We start from the raw sequence: 18,100 nt of genomic DNA on the forward strand, positions 1-18,100 counted from the left end.
CTCTCTTCCTCCCTGCCTCCTCATCACTCTTTACTTTCCTGTTATACCCTCTCCCTCATTTTCTCCATCTTCTTCCCTTTTTTGACTTTTCTTTTTCGTTAGTTTCCTTGCAATCAGTTTCTCTCTGTCTTCCTCTCTACCCTTCTCTCTTTCCATTTCTTGACCACCCCCTTCTTTTCCAACCCCCCTGTGTCTCTTTCTCTCTGCAGCAGAAGTGCAGAGCCAGGGCTTTTTCCTGCTGGTAATTTATTTTCCCATTAGCCCCCTGTCTGAAGTGCATGCTCTAGGTCTGAGTGTGTGTGGGGGGCACTGAGGGCCACCCCAAAGAAAGACCCAAAGAGTCAAAAAGAGGAGGGCACCCTGGACACACTGATAACGTGGGAGAGAGAGACTGGGTTGGAGGGACGGAAATGAAGCGAGAAAGATGTGAGATATTAGTTTGGTGTCCATCTAAGCAGTTTTGCTCGTTATGAATTGTGATGCAGACTAATCAGAAAAGTTCAGTGACAGTGACTTATTTCAGTGGTACTAATAATTAACCAGTTGATCCAGACATTTAAATTGATTGAATGACAGCAGTTTACTGTCTTGAACTAATTCAGATTTCCTGCCTTCTTTTCTTTTACCTTTCACCATCAGTCAAAAAGATTTTAACCTGAAGATTTTCCAAACTAAAGCTTTTTTTTTTTTTTCCAGACTGTGTTTACCAAACAAACTGTTCCAAGTTGAACCAACAGAACGTTATATGGGCAGTGTTCACACAGATTCATTCTGGCTCTCATCTGAAGCGATTTTTACAGTGACAGTTTAATTCAGTGTCCTACAAAAATCCATTTTAAGAGCCCGTTTTTAATATATAATATATTCATCTAAATGTGTCCATGCCAGTTGATGTTCTCCTTGTTGACTGCCATAGGGCTGTTGAACACTGCGATATATATCTGGCTTCCAGTTTCATAAATTTCATCACTCTGATAGTGTCATAGTGCAAAAGGGCAAATTAAAAAAAACAAATAAAACTACTGTTCTCAAATGACTTGAATAATGTGTTTGCCTACAACTGGTTGGGGATTTTTGACATGATCATGGCAAAAACGGTAACTTTAGGTTCAGCTGTGATGCTAAAGCCACATGTAGCTTGTTTATAGACAAATGTTAGCATTTTACTTTTTGTGACTGTTAATTTCAAGATTAAGCAAAACGAGTCAGCATCATAAGCTATAATTTTCCACATAGCTTCATTTCTGCAATAACCTCAAAGCTGATGGAAACATGATTGCTTTTTCTTTCAAGGACAATTTTGGGTTGACCTACAGAAATTTGCCGTACTTGCTACACTACATTGCTCAATACACTTTTTTTTTCTCTGCAATCAGAGCTCAAAATGCACTCACACTCAAATCAAGTCTGACCTTGGTGGGAAGGTCATGGGAGTATGCATGCCATAGACGCCTGATGATATTTTTTTCCTCCTTCTTTTTGAGTTCCCTAAACCTGCTGACTTGGGTTCTGGCTGTGTGGGGTAGAGATGAAAGCCATTATATCTGGAGATTTCATTAACTCCATTTGGCCTCTAGAATACACCAGTTTTCCATTTAATGTGTCTCTCTGTTTGGCTCTGTGTTACAAGCTAGCCAGAGGTTACTCCCCAGTAAAACGCTCCACTCTCCCAGTTGGGATTAGGCCTTTTAAGGACTGGTTTGTGTGTGGCGCTCCCCCTTTCATCTGCTGCCATCAGAGGCACCCCTACATTAAAGGGATTCCTCTCTCTCTCACTCTACACCCATCGGTGTTTCCTCTCTCATTTAAACACACTGTTATGTTTCTTTCTGACTGATTATCAATATTTGTGATAACTGGAGTCTCTTCACAATTTAATATAGATTACTGGGTGCACACTTGCTGAATAAAGAGATTTTTTTTTTTAAATCTCATGAAATAAATTAAATGATAAAGTTTTAGAATGTGGTGTCATTAAACTCAATAGCAACTATTTGTGTGAAGGTTTGCTTTGGGGGTGGGGGGTGTCAGCTGGAAGTAAAGTGTTTTTTATCAAGTAACTGGCCTCTCTGTTGTTAGGTGGCAACAGTAAAAGAGTTATTTATACAACAGTTTCATCTGGGATAACTTGCGCTCTTTGGTCCTGATTTCCAGCCTCTTAACATTCAGTTAGACCCTTTGTTTTTCCTGATGTCATATACATTTTTTTATAGAGACAGTAAAGTTTCACAGCACAAGGTCAGTGTATTTACAGGTGATTGCTGCAAAAACTCTACTGTAGATATTTTTCTATTCTTCGCTCTGTATGATGTGATCTGCTGTTCAATTTTTGTTTATGAGGGGCAGCAAATCAGAAGAACGTTGTCCTAATGAGGATGACCTTAAATGAAGACAGACAGAGGTACTCAAGAGTTCATATGGACCTTGAAATGAGCATAGCCAGTCTACTTTAAAGAAAGACTACTTTTAATCAGAGTGATTTTGCTCCTTAGTTTATATTGCTGTCCTTCATGTTTTCTGATGAAATAATGAAAATACAGGTTCATCGTAGCAGCTGTGGAATCCAATGAGATCATTTGAAACAAGTGACAGCTACTACACCCCAAACCCCTTGTAATACCAAATACAAAAATGACAAATGAAGAGGTGACAAATTTTGATATTTCTTCATCAAGCTTTAAACTGAGTGTAGTGTAGTGGTTGGTGTTTTTATCCCACTGTCAGCATCGAGCGTGGTTCTCGTTTCATGAGTGATTGTTTCTGCACTATATTCAATTTCTTTGTCGTATACAGTAAAGGGACAGTGTGACTGGCGCTCACTGACATTCAACACCATATTCTTCCAGCACTAGAGCACAAACTGCGGTGTAATCTACAATCGTTTAAAACAACCTTAATCCCTCTCTTGTTGTAACTAATCGCCCTCTTTACTCACTTTCTTCCCATACTTTTACTCAATTGTTTGCAGTTTTGATTTTGGGGTGGTTTTTTGTAGTTCATGCCACCCGAGACGGGGTGGTGGTTAGTGAAAGATCATCTAATTTTGGGGCCACAGTGGGAAATTCCTCTGGTCCTGTTTCCAAAGTGTATATACATATGACAATACACATGAAAGCCATTTTCACAGTTCATTCCATTATTAGGACCATTGTTATTGTAATTCAACGTAACCAAAGTGATAGTATTGCATTCCTTTTATGGCTATTGTTGCCTTTAAAATACACACACATACACACTGCTTGGGGGGAAAAAATAAATCCTCTCATATAATAGTAGCAGATGAATAAATTGGTCTTAATCTGTGTGTGGATGTGTGTGTCTATAACGCCTATAGTGCAGCATTCATAGGTGGTATGTAAAACTGGCAGCCTTATCAGTTATCAGGGGAGGCCAAATTGACACAGAGGAATCACTCCATTGTGTGCGGATTCAAAGAGAGATGTGAGCACATTGGATGTCTCCATTTCCAATAACTGTGACCTTGAGGCAAGAGGAATAGCACTGTACCCCCGCGTCCAATCTGCTGACTGCTCGATTCAGACGGAGCCAGTTGATTTTGGGTGCTAATCGGGGGTACCTCAGGGTTATTCTAAAGGGTAAATTGAGTTTGGCTTTTATTGTTTCTGAACCGTGTGAATGCAAATCGCAAAGGCCAGTGTACAGTTTTGTGTGGAGTTGAATATTTATAGTCTGTCTTTTTTAAAGTTTTAGGTTCAATAGTGTTGCATTTAATAACAGAGAAAGAAAAAAGTTCTTTTCAAAATGTAACACGTGTGAATTTTATCATGTGCTGCCTTCATGAAGTCTGACTTCAGCTGACCTCAGGTTGCCCATTTTACCTCAGTCAGGATTGTTTTGTTTATGTGGTAGCAGGCTTAAGTCAGATAATCATCTGCTTGATGTGAAACCGGCGATTCATCACGTCTCATTATTGTTATAATACTAAAGCCATGTTTTTATCTTCAGTCTATCTCAACAGCATACTAAACATCACCACAAACTCTTCAGTTATAGGCAGATTGGTTGAAAAGGGCATACTCCAGAACTGTGTATACATAGAGTAAAGACGATTGTCATATACATATATAAGTGTGTGTTTTACCTGTCTGTACATGTCTCTGTTGTTTTTGGCCATTTCATGAACAAAACTATATTTATTTTAAGCTTCAGTACTTTGAAAATAACAAAGTTTAAATATCCAGGAAAAAAAACATGATGTTTGCATTCATGAAACTAATGAAAATAATATGTGAATATACAGTAAATGTCCTTAATTATAATCTCTGTGAGTTTGACCGAGTAACCAACCTGAGGAAGCTTTGAGTTTCACAACTCTTAAATTTGTCCCTGACAAATGCCAGCAATAAAGGAAAATGTAACCAACACTAAATGTAATCAAAATGAACTTGTTAAACCATCAAAATGAAGTGTAAACAGGTAAAGACTCTCGAAACTAAACTGAAACTAAATTGAATTCAGATGAAAAATGTAAAACTTTTTTTTTTTAAAATCAAAGCTGCAATATCAGCCACCAGTGGAGTACAAATAATACAATGTATACTTTATTGTATTAGTGTATTTTAAGAATAAATAAGATTTAAATTGATGGTGAATGTATGGCTCAATGTAACGTTTGTTTAAATCAAAGTCAGTTGACCTGTGTTAAAAAGCCATTAGCTGAAAGTGTGTGTGTTGGACATCTTTTTGGCCACGTTCACAATGCACGCGAAAGCTCATCAAATCCGATTTTTTTTGAGCCTATGCGACCCATATCCGATCATGGTATGACAGTGTGAACGGCACAAATCCGATTTTTTCAAATCCGATCTGGGTCACTTTCGTATGTGGTACTGAATCCGATACACATCCGATGTTTTAGAAAGCGACTGCTGTTTGAACGGTCATGTCGCATTAAATCCATCTTTTACGTCACTGACACAAGACAGACGCCAATTATCAGCGCCGGAGAAGCGCCCGAGAAGACATCGTGAACACTTCCTGGCCATCCAGTGTAGATGTTAGTGAAACTATTGGGAAGACAACGTGAATGTTTTATTTGTACTGTATAATCTGCAGATTCTGACAGAAATCTGCAACTATCCTTTGAAGCACCGCTCCTCTAAAACAGCAGTAAGGATAATTATTAGGTTATTTACATTATTATCTGTCAGTGCGCCCCAGGGTGGCTGTGGCTACAACGTAGCTTGCCATCACCAGTGTGTGAATGTGTGCGTGAATGGGTGGATGACTGGATATGTAAAGCGCTTTGGGGTCCTTAGGGACTAGTAAAGCGCTATATAAATACAGGCCATTTACCATTATGTAAATAATAAAATAACTTAAAGCAAAAATTGGAAAACGTAAAGTCCGAAGTCTTTATATTAAGGGCCATCAGTCAAACAATATTGTTTTCTCTGAGTCTAAACAGAGCGCGTTGTGTGTGATGTCTTCTTTTGCGCATGCGGGCCACTTTGAGCGTTCACACTAGAGCGCGTTTGCTGTCACATTTTATTTGTAGTGTGAACAAGCAGACAAAATAAATTGGATTTGATCAAAAAATCGGAATTGAGCGTTAAGACCTGCAGTGTGAACGTCGCCTTTTTGACGTGGTTTAACGCTACCCAACTGTCTGTTTCAAACCAGGTCTGAACAAAGAAGGCAGGTTTCTTTTTAGCACTCAGTATAATTAATCCATCCCTCCCTTACAAAAGGGTCCCTACCCCTGCTTTTCTCCGGCCCGTCCCATTGGCATTTTAGGGCAGAGAGATTCAGCAGGACCCCCGGGCACCCTCCTGCCCTGACCCCTGCCCCCCCACCAGGGGAGCATCTGTGGATCGATCCAGGGCCAGCTGGCACCAGGGGGAGAGAGGCAGGACTGGTAGTCTAAGACGAGGTCTGCTCCAACACAGATACACTCTTCTTGACTGGAATTTATAAAAAAAGATGAGGCACTGTGGGTAGTTTCAGGTTTGCATGCTCTTATTTATTTATTTATTTATTTTAAGAAGAGCCTGAATTTTTGAGTTAAATAGATTCCAAGTAGAAGCTTAACCTTGATTTCTGTTGATGCACTGTAGTTGTAAAAAGATGCAACTAGGGGGCAGCATGCAGCCATCACCCCTCCCTCCTTTACATCCTACATCCTCTGCCTGTGCCCGTCTTCTTCTCCTACTCCTGTTGTGCTTCCTCTGCACACACATTTAGTCCTCCTCCTGGCTCAGGAAAAGAGCATATTGATAGTTCTATCCTCTCTGTAATAAATTCAACTTCTACATTGTCCTCCCTTTTCATTTTACACATTGTCACAACCTCCTAGTCCCTCTAATCCCAGTTACCCCCTCCACTTCCCCGCTCACCATCACCTTCTCTCACACACACATTGATTGACAAGTAGCATCTGGGGAAATGGAGCACATTCCCATTGTTTGCTGCCACTACTCAAATCTGTTGAAATGGTTATTCCATTCTTCCGTCAGAGTATTTGCATATCCTTAAGTATTTCCTATTTTCCCCACCTCCCCTTTCTCCCCATCCTCCTTTTTGCTAAATCCCCTCTTCTTAAGTGTTTAGTGCATTTGGAAAATTCATTCATAAAGTATCTGCATGCGCTATTAGCTTAGTATAATAGCCAGGGTGTAATCTGCAGAGAGATAAGAGGTGGGAAGAGAGTGCTTTTTTTATTTTTTATTTCCTCATCTTCTTCCTGTCCTGATGGGGCTGCTCTGTGGACAATCACTGTGCCGATGATATGTCATTATGTTCCCCAGCCAATGCGACAAGGCTCAAATGTCAAGAGGAAATGTCAAGAGGCCTTGCTTCTGTAGTTTTTATTTATTTATTGGTCTGAGAGAGGCGTGAGGTACTAAGGAGGAGGCAAAGAGGGAGAGAGATGGAAGGATAGGAGGGTTCGTAGCGATGTAGTGTTGGATATCGACAGGAGATGGAGAAATGGAAAGGTGGAGTAGAGGCTAGAGATACAGATTCAGATCAGCTGTTTTCACTCCTGAGCAAGGATGTATACTAACTGGGTTCACACAGTCTTTGGCTGTGCTCTACTGTACTGCTACCACATGCCAGCTGCTTTAGCCTCAGCAGTGTCAAACTTAGTTTCACACTGTTTAAGGCCACACCAAGAAATGACAATGGCATTAAGGGCCAGACATTTAAAATGTACTGATAATCTTGAGTTTCATTGAAAATGCCATGCTCATATAGCCTTTTTATAGACCGTTTTGCCCACTTATACCCTTATTAATGTATTCTGATTACAGAAAACGACTGCCAACTCGCAACAGTTTTTTTTTTTTCACTGGTTCTTGCACATTTCTACAAGTGTTATTGTGTTTAATTGGGCCAAGCATCCACCCATCATCCATCCAGGTGAGAGTCACGGAGGCAGTAGTCTAAGCAGCAATCTGCAGACCTCCCTCTCCTCCAGCCTGTCCTGGTTCTGCCCCCAGGGTCTCCTTCTTTTGGATATGCCCAAAACACCTCATCTAAGAAGCATCCAGGTGGCATCTTAGTCAAATGCCTGAACCACCTCAACTGACTCCTCTTGACTTGGAAGAGTAGCAGCTCTGAATAACTCAGCTCTTCACCATCTGTGTAAGGTTGAGCCCAGACACTCATTTATACCACTTGTATCCATTACCTTGTTTTTTGGGAGACCACCAGAGCTTATTTGGCCATAGCTGAGGACAGAAATAAGACCAACGACTAAACTATATGTTTAGCTTTCTCTTCACACAGCAGACCAGTACAGGCCAACCCATCTGCCAGTCTGCTGCTGCAATTCTTTATTCATCCTCTACTCTAAAAACACATTTCCAACCCAGAATGAGTACTTCACTCTTTCCCAGCTGAGATCCCAATTCTCATCCCAGACCACTGCAGTGGAGGTTTCCCTTTGATGGAGTCAGCAAAACTGTCTGAAAAAGAACCGTCATCTGAAAACAAAGGCTCTCTCACCTCAGAGTAGTCTGTCTCAAGCATCAACTTATTTGTTTTATTATGTGTTATCAAATTTGTTAGCTTATAGGTAAAATATAATTTGACATGTGCAAAGTTCATATAAGGTCGTGAAGGCTTGGATTGTTTACTTCAGTGTTTATTGTGTCCACTTCTTCAGTATTTCCGGCCACAGTTATTTGCAGTTTGAGTATCACATGTTGGGTCTCGTATGGTTGGCCTGTAACACTTTTAATCTCTATTTGGAGCTTACATATTTTCTCTCTATATTACCAAAAGCTTTACCACTCTGTACTGATACAAATTCTGTGTGTGTGAGTGTGAGAGTGTGTGTGAATACCCTGCAGTCCTCAGCGATAAGGCTGAGATTGAGTTTTCCCCCACAGAGCCATAGCGTCCAAGGAGTGTGTGTGTGTATGTGTTTGTGTGTGAAGACATCAGGAAACAGGCAATGTAAAGAGCTTGTATCGCTTTATCTAGCCTATCCGCCAGAGTGTATGTGTATATGTATATGTGCTCTCAGACTGGTGTAGTGTGAAAGGGAGCTTGCTGGTTTGCTTTGTTCGGTATTGTGCGCACGAGAGGATGAATCCTCAGGGCTCGATTCACAGCTGAGAAAAGTAGGTATTTTTCTGTGGTATAGCTGGATGCAGCTTTTAGACAGCCGTGCAGTGAAATGGAGACAAAAAGTGAGAGCAGGCGAAACCAGGCATTTTAAAAAGAAAAGAGAACATGTGCCGTACCGCTGCCTGCTGCTTTCATTCTGGCTGGCCTGTGAAGGGACGTGTGAGACAGGTTGGTTTTGGTGCTAAGATCAGTGCCTTCTCCCATGCAAATAGGGGAAAAAGAACATTTAACCAGGAAACACATTACAAAAACAGAATCAGTTAAAAGAGAGGAGGCACAAGAGAACCGAGAGGGGCATGGTATGTCAGTGGTATCAACACAGCAAGGAGGTGAACCAGCCTGATATTCACTGACAGCATGGTGCTTCCATAGCAGGCAAAACCCATCAGTTTTTGTTGGAGGGAGGGCAGACAAAAGGCTGGAGCATCCCCAACTGTTTAGTTTCCATATCTAGCAGTCAGTGACAAGGCTTTCCGGCAGTTCTTATTTTTAACACATGGTCCTCTGGTGAGCAGCTTGCATCCACACACACACACACACACACACACACACACACACACACACACACACACACACGCAGGGCCATGTCACTGATTGTATAACTCTTATCACCTGGTCTGTGGCATATTCCCAAATTCTAATTTGACTGCTAGCCCCTGGCCCAGAGCCCATCTCTGAAAAGAAGTACAGCAAAAATGGCTTCAGCGCAGACCTTTGATAGGAAATATCAGGAGGGATTTTACAGCAGAATTCACAATGAGGAATTCAGGAGGGACCCACTTCTAGCTTCTTCTGGATTTATATAAACCTGACACTGTGATGGGCCATCAGTTTAACCCTCTCCCAGCACTTTATGAAAGTTTCAAAACAATAAAAAAACAATTAAACTCAACCTCTTTTTTCTTTCTTTCTTAAATTCTGTCTGTCCACAGGAGTCTCCATCAGGGCGGAGGAAGGCCTTGGCCACTAGCAGTATAAACATGAAACAATACGCCAGTCCGATGCCCACACAGACAGATGTCAAGCTGAAGTTTAAGCCGCTGTCCAAGAAGGTGGTGTCAGCCACGCTGCAGTTCTCCCTCTCCTGCATTTTCCTCCGCGAGGGGAAGGCCACGTAAGTTTTTGTTTTCTTATATTATGACCCACATCCTTCGGAAGTGGTTACACGTTGCGATATTCAGCAGTGTTCTAAGTTGTTTGTAACCCTCACTAGTTATAACATTAAGTCTGATGCATGTAGGAATAATACCTATCAAATTGGGCCCAACACCCATGTTCACTTCTTCCTTGTTCTGTTGCCTTTGCTTGTGTTGAGTTAATCAGTGTGTCGTTTCATGTTTCAAAAGTAATTTAAGCAAGCACATAGTGAGATCGTCATGTTCAATTTTGCTGTCTTTAATCACAAGACCGTTACAGCAGTCAACTTTGAATGTCTCACACTAGTGACTGATTGGAGCCACAGATATCCACATGACTCTTTCACATTGGTCACAATTAATTTTGGACAGTCTGGCTTCATTAGGCTCTAATTTAGAGTCTAGTAATGAAGAGACTTTTATCCACTGAAGGGTATGAAAGGATATTTTTTTTAAAAGTAATAAAGTTGCCAAGTTTGCAGCAAAGAGGACAAGTAAAGCTGTTGATAATCCCTGCTGTGAGTAAGAGAGTAATTTGTGTTACCCTTTGCAGACCAGTAACACATGCTTGGTATAAAAGTCTAGCTAATACCCTTTTTATGTCACTTCTAACCAGAGGTGACTGAAAATCTAAATTTTCTTTGTTAATCTGTTAGAGGGTGAAATTTTGCTTTTTGTTCCATTTATCAGTTTAAATTATAGGTACATACAGACACACACACACACACACAGACACTTGTCAATCATTTTAAGATATTGAACCATCTTTCATTTGAAGACATGCTTTCAGTCAGTGTTTTCTGTTTGTTATTCATTTTAATTTGATGGCAGCAACTTTCATTTAAAGATACCCCTCCCCACACACACAAACACATATACACTGAGCATGAGCAAAGCGGCGAGGCCTTTGTTGTGTTGCGGATGGCGGGTCGATGGCGCGTAACCCTTGTTAACCCTTCGGGGAATGATGTCGACCACACACAAACAAACTCCATCACAGCAGTTCAAATGAGCCCATGGGCCTGGGAAACACCAAACACAAAGAACAGAGAGGAGAATACAGCGATTATGATGGAGCGGTGGTATCGAGGGACTGTGGGGAGGGGGGCGCACAGAGGACTACATAAAATACAAGAAATGATGTAGAAATGCATCAGTGGGGCAGAGGCTGGAGTCAAAACCAAGCTTTAAAGAAGCTTTAAAATGTGAGGGAGGGGTGTTAAAGTTTTAGGTGTAAAAATGGTCGTCTGGAGTGAAGAAATGATTGAAAGAGATGGATTTTAAATGTATGTGGGGTGTGTAGGTTAAATTGTCCTATCTGTCTTGATGTTTTTCAGCTGCATGTATTTCTCTATCTATGTGTATACATTGTTTTGGTTCTTGGTTTTTTTGGGGGCTGGTGGGGTCCAGTGATGAGGACATGCAGAGCCTGGCCAGCCTGATGAGCATGAAACAGGCGGACATTGGCAACCTGGATGACTTTGAGGAGGAGAATGAGGAGGATGAGGAGAACAGGGTCAACCAGGAGGAGAAAGCTGCTAAGATCACAGGTAAAACACTGGAGGAGCACTTTTTTATTTTGCTTTGTAAGATCAAAGATTTATCTGCTGAAAGTCATCGAAGTTGCTTTTGGTCATTTGATCAAAATCCCCAAAACGCCCGAAATTTCCCAGACTTCCTGAAGAATAAGCGCGGGACCCAGGCTTCATTTGGGGCATTTACTTTGCTTCTTGGTTTCTTTGTTTTCCCCAATTTATGCTTCTGTGTGTGTGTGTGTGTGTGTGTGTGTGTGTGTGTGTGTGTGTGTGTGTGTGTGTGTGTGTGTGTGTGTGTGTGTGTGTGTGTGTGTTTTTCCACAAATAAAAAAAGTGAGAGTTTGTAAATTCATGAGCTTTATTTGCCGTGTATTGTCTGCTTCAGGGCGTTTTCTGTTGCTTTGACTTTCCCACATCCTTGTTACCCCTCGTTCCCCTCGTCTTGTATTGGTTGCACTGGCAGACTGACGGTGGCTTGGCTCCTTCCTTACATCCATGATTCATTCTACGGTCGCATGTACGGGCCGCGCTGCTTCCTGCTTTGCTTAATCCAACTTTTCAAAGCGCCACCTCTTCATGTTAAGCTTCATTTTTTCTCTCCTTTCTTTTTCATGCTCTTCATCTCATTTATATGTATATGCATTGAGCGCCTACAGCTACGCTTCACTAGCACACATCTCTGAATCAAAGGATGGGCCGGGCTGCCAAAACTCGCTGCTGTCATATTCTTGCCTGAATGGTACCTCCAGAGCAAGCCAGCAAGCAGCCCCAACAATACTAACACTAGGCTAACCAATGCATACGCTGTAAAACACATGTTCTCTTTTGTCTTTTTATATGCTGTATGTAAATTATGAAACCTCAATAAAACTCTGTGTTTATATAGGGTTGTTAGTCATTGTTCAGTATTACCTCTTTATTTATCAGTCTGGAACCTGAAGCTCTGGAGGCATGTCAGAAATGTTATTTTAAAGTAGATAAAGTTTTTTTCTTTTTAGCTTTTGGCTCTGTGCATGCATTTAGCACTGCAGTGCTGATGCTGTGTTTCCCACAGAACACGGTTTCCTCTGCAAATATTTTATAACTGAGCAATAGTGAGTCTCTACTCCTGGGGATAAACGTCTTCCACATCTTGGATGGCAGTGAGTGATGACAGTTGTTGTTCTGCTCTGGAGCCTTCAGGAGTTTGACATGTTGGTACATGAACCAGTTCACCATATGCTGCCAGCTCTGGTTACAGTGAGAAAGAAAGACTTTCTTACTTAGACCTGCTGGAGTCTAAGACACAGGGTAGAGCATGTTCAACCCCAGGAGAAGAGACTGTAGAAATGGCTGAATGATATCCACCTTCAAGTGTACACTTTACAGAGAGTCTATGGGAACACCACAGTCTGCTTGTTCGGTGATGATATAATGATGCTCTTTCCCGGTCCAGCGTTGAACGAGGCTCTGTCCTTTTTAATGTGCTGCAGTGCTTCAATTCTTGTTTTTGGATCCGACCCCCTAAAAAACTTTTAACCCTTCAGAACATATTCTGGCGTTGAGATTAAGCTTAGTATCAGGACAAATCTGGACTGTTTTAAACTTTCAGTAATGTCCCAGAGCTTTGTTTGTTTTTGGGAACTGAAGGAGTGTTTGGACCTGGATATTGCTACTGATATGAAACGTAGCAAACAACTAGTTGCCCAGCAAAAATTGAGCAGCACAAGACAGGACGAGCTAGCTATTTATCATTAACAGGCAGTCATAAATATACTTGATTGAGGTGACCTGCCCAGGTAAAGTTGGTGTGGGAAACACTGCATTTGGCTGTTAATACTATAAAGTTGTGAACTTTATAGTGTAGACCTTACCAGCTAAATGGTTGATCGCAGCGCAATTACTAACTAAAGCATGCACATTCACACTAGTGTTCCTCTTTACTAATCTGTTTGTACTTGCAGACTTGTTAGTGATAGAACTGATGATAATATAAACCAAACCAACAGTCTGCACTCAGTTATTGTGCAGTGTAATGTGCGGTGTGGATGTGTGTGGACATTCTGGATGGTGTGTGTTATTTTTGCCTTGTTCACTGCTTTTCTTCCTCCCTCCCTTCCTGTATGGACCTGTCGTTTGCAGAGATAGTAAACCAGTTGAATGCCCTCAGCTGCTTACATGGGGATGATGATGATGATGGTGGTGTTCCCAAGCGAGCACGCAAAGCAACAGCTAAGCCTGCTGCTTCCTCCCAAGGTCTTTTTTCACCTTTCTTTCACCCCTTTTCATCCCACGATTCTTCTTTTATTGTCTTGTGAGCATTGTGTTGCCTCTTCCTACCCCTCAGTGTCACGGTTTATATCTACATATTTATTTATTTTTTATTTTTCCTCCCATAATGTTCTGTCTCCCCCTCTTCCTCTCTCTTTGGCTCTACCCTCCCTTATCCCTTGATCCTTCGTGACATTGGTATTGTAGTCGTGTTGTGTGGTACGATTTATCTTCAATCATGTGGTGACGTGCAGTACGTGGTGTTGTGAACACATCAGTTGGTGTTCATCCTTTTGGTTCCTATTGTTTCTCTTATTTGACAATGTGACCTTTCCCACTCTTTTACTGCAATTGGTAGTGAACCAAACCAGGTAAAAAGAAAAGAAAAGAAAGAGACCCTTTTTCCTCTTTCAGGTCAAAGCAATATTTGTGTTTTCAAAATAGAATTAAGTATATTTATTTTAAATTGAGAATATTTAGCCTATGATATTCTCACGTGATCTTAAGCTAGATAAAAAAAAATGTTTTTTTAAAAGTCCGACCAATCTGTCTATAAAAGTAGAATAGTTAATTTAAATTTGGCCGCTTTCCCCTACATGCTCGTCTCCTTTTGCACTTCTAAGTCAGGTTCAGTGGCCCCTGGGTCATACCACCAGTGATGTTTCACACCTTGGCTAAATTTAAATAAAGTGTTTTGTTTTTCTTTTTTGCAAGGGCACAGTTGTAAAACTTTTTCATCTTATTAAAAATCGCATAAATAAGGGCTTTATGCGAAAGCTTTCCCTTTCTCCTCTGGGCAAATAACTCCAGTCACTGGTTCAACTGGAAATTACATCCTGTTGGCTAACAGTAATATACAACAAACATAGCTTTGTACTCTCAAGGTTTTCTGAGTTTATTTGGGGTCTTCCAACATTCTTCTCTTTGGATAGGAGTAGTCACAAACCCTCTCACAGATTTAAACACACTCTTGGACATGTGCACTTGTCATGGCCTAAAATTGGCCATGAATGTTGTGAGTTAAGTGCTGTTCCTCTTATCAGCCATCACCACTTCACATAGCCACACTACATATAGACCCAGGACACGTAGCTCACAGCACAGTTTTTCTTTATACTAGTTCAGATTTTCATGTTTCTCAGCAACATTTCTTGGCATCTACCTCAGGCACATTTACACTCTTTTCAAACTGACCCACACCCTGGCAGCATGCGATTGAACTACAGTGAGTATAGTGAAGATAAAGTACACAAGTACCCCCTCCAGCTGGGAACTCCATAGCAACACCATGCTTTCGCCACAGTCTCCCACAGTAACCCTCCATACCACACAAAATTTCCCAGAATGCCACTGTTGTATATGCTCTGAAGAAGGATGAAATGGTTGAGGAACAAAGGAGTTTAGGCAGTGCTCCCCAGCAAGCGGGATTTCTTATCCAAGACTGAATGGTTCACTCCGAAGTGCAGATTTTGGTGCATTTGGCTTTGTGGCTGTTTGTTCATTGCATTTTGTTGTGTAGCTGTTTTGACTCTGTAGTTTAATTTAAAATAACTTTTTATTGAACTCTTTGGCAACAGAGCTGATTAATAAGCTGAACTTCCTGGAAGACGAGGATCAGGATATGGCTCCCGCCATGAACAACAATCCTTTTGATGAGCCCGATGTCGACCTTCATCCCAACCATCTCAACCCATTTGATGATCCTGATGAGGAAGGTATGTGCAGCTCTGCCAGCTTCTGAAGAAAATGCACTCAACTTATATAATATATAATAATTGTAAAAACTTGTAAAACGTGCCTGGCTTTGGTTGCGATCTTCTTGGTGTTGCTTTGGGAAAAGTCTTTGGGATGATGAGCAGTGTGGCTTTAAGGTTCTGATGTGCAGATACCATGAATGTGTATAATCCTCTGCAACTGTATCAGGCTTCAATGCTTTCAGTCAGACACCTAAACCAATATTTTTGTCTGACCACCTGAGTGGACAGGTATTTGTTTTTGAGTGTCACGCTCTCACATACATAAAAGCACACCTTTGCTGCCTATTTGCTTACTTAAGATGTCTTTGATCTTCAGCCTTAAATCCTGGATTTTACTTTCTCAAGTGCATATTTTTACGTATGTACATGTGTCCTTTAATGTCCTTATCATCTTCAACAAAGGTTTACTTATTTTGGGGACGATGCAGTTGCTGTTTTAATTCAATAGTGGCTGTGTGTAGGATTTGGTTGTCTTATGTTGGCAGTGAAGGCAGCATGAAGCATATGTGCAGGCACCACCCAGGAGCCCACACAGGGAACCTGGATCCTTAAAATGTTGAAATAAACTAAATATTATCCACACAATTTATGAAAAGTCAAATAGGCAGTTAACCTTCTAGGAGCTGGCATCCCACATATGTGGACATCACATTTTGGGTTGTCTAGACCACAATACTAAATTTTACTGTACAAGGGCCTGATATCCTCTTCTCAGAAACTACATCAGGTAAAAAGATAATTCTTTGTTTTTACATTCATCAGGTCCCAATCAGCCCAAATAGCAAAGAGAAATAAAAATGTATGCCATGAAAAAGTTCCAGTCTTAGGAGGTTAAGGCACATTTATTTTGTTTCTCTCTGCTGTCTATCTCTTCAACATACTGAGATCACAAGCTACCAAAGCTCATGTCAAGTCTAGGAGTAACATGATTTATACATGCTGTCAATGCTTTCTGTCCTCTGTCAGAGCCCCCTGCCCAGCCGGTCCTACGACCGCGGGCTGACGACAGTTCCTTTTATGACCACGACGACTCAAATCCGTTCAACGAGCCAGATGAGCCAGAGACACAAGCATGTCCGGGGAACCCCTTTGATGAGCCTGACCAGGACACAGACCCTCAGCCAGATCCAGAACCTCCCAAACCCAGGCAGAGGAAAGGTGTCCGGCCCGTTGACATGAGCAAGTACCTGTATGCGGACACTTCTCACAACGAGGAGGAGCTCGACAAGTAAGATTTTGTTATTCATTGGACAATTGTTTCAATGTCCAATGAATTGTTTCAAACAATGGTGTTTGTTTTTTGTTTTTTTGGGTTTTTTTTTTTGCATTTGATGACACAGTAACTTTGAATTATGAGGCGTGAACATGCTGTTAAGTAAAGAGCATGCACCTTATCCTGTGCTATTTTTCTTTTTTTAAAGTGTCATGTTTTATTGTTTTATTGACCCGAGACCAGTGATTGAGCTTATAAACTGACTGGGAAAGTGTCTACTGTGCTGAAAAAGTGACTATAGGGCCATTTTCCCATAGACTTTTACACCGCAGAAAATCGTTGTGCAGTCAGAAGAGTCGCCCCCTGGTGGCAAATAGAAAGCATGTAGATTTAAGGGTTTCAGATCACTAGCCTCAAGTGGCCATTGGAGGAATTGCACTTTTCTTCATAAGTAGCGATACTTAAAGCGCTCTGTTACGTTCTCGATTACTGCTGGCAGCCCGAGTCCTGCAGCTCCCCCTCCTTCTAGAGGAGCACTTGTAGGCACAGCTCCCCCCTTCCAAACAGGGCAAAGTGACGAGGCAGCTCTTTCAACAGGAACAAGGGCCCTGTTGTTTCACTGCATTCTTTAACCTTGTCTCCCTCTTCAGTCTTCCACCCGTCCTCCCCATCCTCTCCCTCCCATCAACTTGTTGCCCCATACTTTCCCTCTTTCTCCTTCACTTCCTCGTAGACTCTGCTCATTTTTATTTCACCTTGGAGCTCCTTTACGCTTGCTCCCCACCCTCCCATTCCCTCTTCCTTGTTCCTGTTCCGCATCATTTCGGTTCATCAGTGCTGTCAGCTACTTTGTAAAGAAGAAAATATAAAGATGCTTCTATCTGTTGTTGAATTTAAAGATATGATGAATGTGGCAACGGAGGCGTTTTTTTGGTTATTTGTTTACTTTTTTTGGTATATGCTGCATTTTTAAAATTTTTCATTTTAGTTAAGTTTGGTGGCTGTGTTGTGCAACCCTTACTTATAAATATTTAATCTCAGTGGAACTTCCTGAAATTAAATAAATGAACAAGAAAAAATTTAGTCATTGAACGCAGCATAAAAAGGTAGCTTGTTGTGTATGTGTGAATCTCAGTTTTTACTGAAATGTTAGGCTATTTTATACTTAATAGGCTGTGTCACCTTCTCTAAAAGCTCAATATAGACTTTATCTTGTGATAGTAAAGGTTGCCAACCTTTAGGGGTTGAATCTTAGCTTCACACTGATGTGGGGATCCTTGTGAAGTGTTCCCATCAGTGAACCGTTTCACCAATAGTGTGTGACCATCTCCACAAGAGCAGCCGTGCCCAAATTGTCAATGTAAACCCCTTTTTGCCACTGAGCGAAGCCGTCACACAGACAGGCGTAGGTTTCACTCCTCTCAGCTGTCCAAAGACAGACAGGAATTGACTGGTGTGTTTCTTTTTCTCTGTCTCTTACATCAGGAGCAGCTCACTGCAGAATAGAAAGTTCAAGAGGGCAGCGCAGTGTTTTGACTGCAGCCCTTTCACATGTCTTTTAGCCAGCGATGGTCTGTTAGAGCTTTTCTATAGACCTGCCTCCTTTTCTTTTCT

General features: G+C 41.4%; 1 protein-coding gene across 6 annotated transcripts in view; it reads left to right on the forward strand.

Moving 5' to 3' along the window:
- ehbp1 (EH domain binding protein 1) overlaps positions 1-18,100 on the forward strand; it is a 163,230-nt gene that overhangs the window by 46,650 nt on the left and 98,480 nt on the right. For 5 of the 6 annotated variants that reach the window (XM_085477106.1, XM_085477108.1, XM_085477110.1 and 2 more), the window contains 5 exons: positions 9,528-9,709; positions 11,142-11,281; positions 13,388-13,501; positions 15,094-15,231; positions 16,240-16,501. In XM_085477106.1, coding sequence (XP_085333232.1) covers positions 9,528-9,709; positions 11,142-11,281; positions 13,388-13,501; positions 15,094-15,231; positions 16,240-16,501 — 836 coding nt within the window. The remainder of the gene's footprint in view (positions 1-9,527; positions 9,710-11,141; positions 11,282-13,387; positions 13,502-15,093; positions 15,232-16,239; positions 16,502-18,100) is intronic. The other variant, XM_085477109.1, reaches the window with a different exon arrangement.

This window comes from Copadichromis virginalis, linkage group LG13 (genome assembly GCF_057382275.1).
Source record: "Copadichromis virginalis isolate Kocher_CV1m ecotype Utaka linkage group LG13, C_Virginalis_male_GT1.1, whole genome shotgun sequence".
NCBI classification, from domain to species: domain Eukaryota; kingdom Metazoa; phylum Chordata; class Actinopteri; order Cichliformes; family Cichlidae; genus Copadichromis; species Copadichromis virginalis.